This window comes from Malurus melanocephalus, unplaced genomic scaffold, assembly GCF_030028575.1.
Source record: "Malurus melanocephalus ecotype Western Australia unplaced genomic scaffold, MMel_1.1 scaffold_1097, whole genome shotgun sequence".
Lineage (NCBI taxonomy): Eukaryota > Metazoa > Chordata > Aves > Passeriformes > Maluridae > Malurus > Malurus melanocephalus.
Window position 1 is genome coordinate 12,727 of NW_026624329.1, and position 2,991 is coordinate 15,717.

Sequence of the window (2,991 nt, forward strand, 5' to 3'; positions counted from 1 at the left end):
CCACCCTCCAGGGAACAATTCCTGCCCAAAATCCCACCCAAATCTCCCCTTTTCCACTGTGACCCCATTTCCTGTGTCCTGTCCCTCCATCCCTTGTCCCCAGTCCCTCTCCAGCTCTCCTGGAGCCCCTTTAGGCCCTGCCAGAGGTTCTGAGCTCTCTCTGGATCCTTCTCTTCTCCAGYTCTCCCAGCCTGGCTCCAGAGCATCTCCATGTCCTCCTACAGGTCCATGTCCTTCTGATGTGACCAATGTCACTGAAAACCATCTGTAAGCCTGCAGTCTCTTGGGTTTATGGCCTCTGAAAGAATGTGCAGTTAATTCTTCTTTACTATTCTCAATTAATTCTCAATATGCTGCTCATTCTCACCTTAGTGCCATATAGGTTTAACCACATCTCATCCATCCCACCAAAAATCCCAGAAGGAGATGGGGGACTCCAGACTGATGAATTTTCAGCACATTTCTTATAGACACCAACATTTAACAGCACAGCACAGCTTGCTGCTGTTCCACAGACTTTGATCAAAAATGTCAGCAATTTGTCAGATCAACTTAAAGCTTTATAAAACTGTTCTGAGAACAAAATTCCTCTCTCAGTGTTTGGTTGAATGGTTGTGTTCATGGCAGCTGTTGGCATGGAAAGGACMCTGTGGGCTACTATGGGRTGGTTTTGGGATGGTTGGGCTGTGGTTCCAGACTCCCTTGGATCCATCCCATTGCTCCTCATCCCTTAGAGCTGCTCTGTGACAGAATTGTGATGTTCCCCGCAGGGACACGGCGGGCCAGGAGCGATTCCACACCATCACCACCTCCTACTACCGAGGGGCCATGGGCATCATGCTGGTCTACGACATCACCAACGCCAAGAGCTTCGAGAACATCAGCAAGTGGCTCAGGAACATCGATGAGGTGAGGGACAGATCCCAAATCTGAGCTTGTGGTGACCCAAAGCATGCCCAGAGTGAAGGAAAGAATCCTTCTGTTTCCGGGATGTGCTAGRAAAAGCATYAATTAAAGGATTAAACTCTCCTAAATTCCTTCATAGAGTCCYAGAATGGTTTGGRTGAGAAGGGGACCTTAAAACCCATCCCATTCCCACCCTCTGCCATGGCCAGGGAACTTTCACTATCCCAGGATGTTCCAAGCCCTGTCCAACCTTGGGCACTGCCCTGGTCTGGGGTGTCCTGTGTCCCCTCAGCTGTGCCACACCAGTAAAGCAGAGATTTGGGGTGTTTTGGGGACATTTGTAACCCTGTGCCCCATCCCTGTGTCCTTCCAGCACGCCAACGAGGATGTGGAGAGAATGCTGTTAGGAAACAAGTGTGACATGGAAGATAAAAGAGTTGTCCCTAAAGCAAAAGGTGAACAGGTGAGTGTCAAACAAAACCTTCTTTATCCAAGTCAGCAAATCACTGCTGGGATTCCTCACCAGCTCCACGGGGTTGGGATGGTCCCTTGGGATGTGCCCGKCACTGGAATAGCCCCAGGATCACTGGAATAACCCCAGGATCTGTGGAATATCCCCAGGATTACTGGAATGTTGCAGGATCTCTGGAATATCCCCGGGATCTCTGGAATATCCTCAGGATCTCTGGAATAACCTCAGGATCTCTGGAATATTCCCAGGATTACTGGAATAGCCCCAGGATCACTGGAATAACCCCAGGATCTCTGGAATATCCTCAGGATCTCTGGAATATTCCCAGGATCACTGGAATGTTGCAGGATCTCTGGAATATCCCCGGGATCTCTGGAATATCCTCAGGATCTCTTGAATAGCCCCAGGATCTGTGGAATATTCCCAGGATCACTGGAATAGCCCCAGGATCTCTGGAATAGCCCCAGGATCTCTGGAATATCCCAGAATCACTGGAATATCCCCAGGATCTCTGGAATATCCCCGGGATCTATGCAGTACCCCCAGGATCACTGGAATATCCCAGGATTTTTAACCTCCCTCTCTCTGTTTTTGCTGCAGATTGCCAGGGAGCACGGTATTAGGTTTTTCGAAACTAGCGCAAAAGCAAATATAAACATTGAGAAGGCATTCCTCACATTAGCAGAAGACATTCTTCGAAAGGTGAGTTCAATCAAACATCCTGAAAATCCCCCTCTCCTTTTTTTTTTCCACCTTCACCTGAGCTGTTTCAGTGTTTGATTTTTCTGTGCTGAGACTCCCTGGAGGAGCAGGGCTGATTTTCTGAAGTTTGTTTTGAGTTTCTGAAGTTTGTTCTGAGTTTCTGAAGTTTGTTTTGAGTTTCTGAAGTTTTGAGTTTCTGAAGTTCTGAGTTTCTGAAGTTTGTTTTGAGTTTCTGAAGTTTGTTCTGACTTTCTGAAGTTTGTTTTGAGTTTCTGAAGTTTTGAGTTTCTGAAGTTTGAATTTCTGAAGTTTGAGTTTCTGAAGTTTGTTTTGAGTTTCTGAAGTTTATTTTGAGTTTCTGAAGTTTGTTTTGAGTTTCTGAAGTTTGAGTTTCTGAAGTTTGTTCTGAGTTTCTGAAGTTTTGAGTTTCTGAAGTTTGAGTTTCTGAAGTTTGAGTTTCTGAAGTTTGAGTTTCTGAAGTTTGTTCTGACTTTCTGAAGTTTGTTCTGAGTTTCTGAAGTTTGTTCTGAGTTTCTGAAGTTTGAGTTTCTGAAGTTTGTTCTGAGTTTCTGAAGTTTTGAGTTTCTGAAGTTTGAGTTTCTGAAGTTTTGAGTTTCTGAAGTTTGAGTTTGTGAAGTTTGAGTTTCCGAAGTTCGTTCTGAGTTTCTGAAGTTCATTCTGACTTTCTGAAGTTGGTTTTGAGTTTCTGAAGTTTGTACTGAGTTTCTGAAGTTTGTTCTGAGTTTCTGAAGTTTGTTCTGAGTTTCTGGAGTTTCTGAAGTTTGAATTTCTGAAGTTTGAGTTTCTGAAGTTTGAGTTTCCGAAGTTCGTTCTGAGTTTCTGAAGTTCGTTCTGAGTTTCTGAAGTTCATTCTGACTTTCTGAAGTTTGTTTTGAGTTTCTGAAGTTTGT

General features: G+C 44.8%; 1 protein-coding gene across 1 annotated transcript in view; it reads left to right on the plus strand.

The window, feature by feature from the left end:
* Positions 1-2,991, plus strand: part of RAB10 (RAB10, member RAS oncogene family) — a gene marked incomplete at its 5' end in the record, with an annotated part of 17,899 nt that overhangs the window by 10,423 nt on the left and 4,485 nt on the right. Inside the window, 3 exons of the mRNA XM_057386912.1 lie at positions 771-909; positions 1,280-1,369; positions 1,979-2,080. Of these exons, the coding sequence (XP_057242895.1) occupies positions 771-909; positions 1,280-1,369; positions 1,979-2,080 (331 nt within the window). The remainder of the gene's footprint in view (positions 1-770; positions 910-1,279; positions 1,370-1,978; positions 2,081-2,991) is intronic.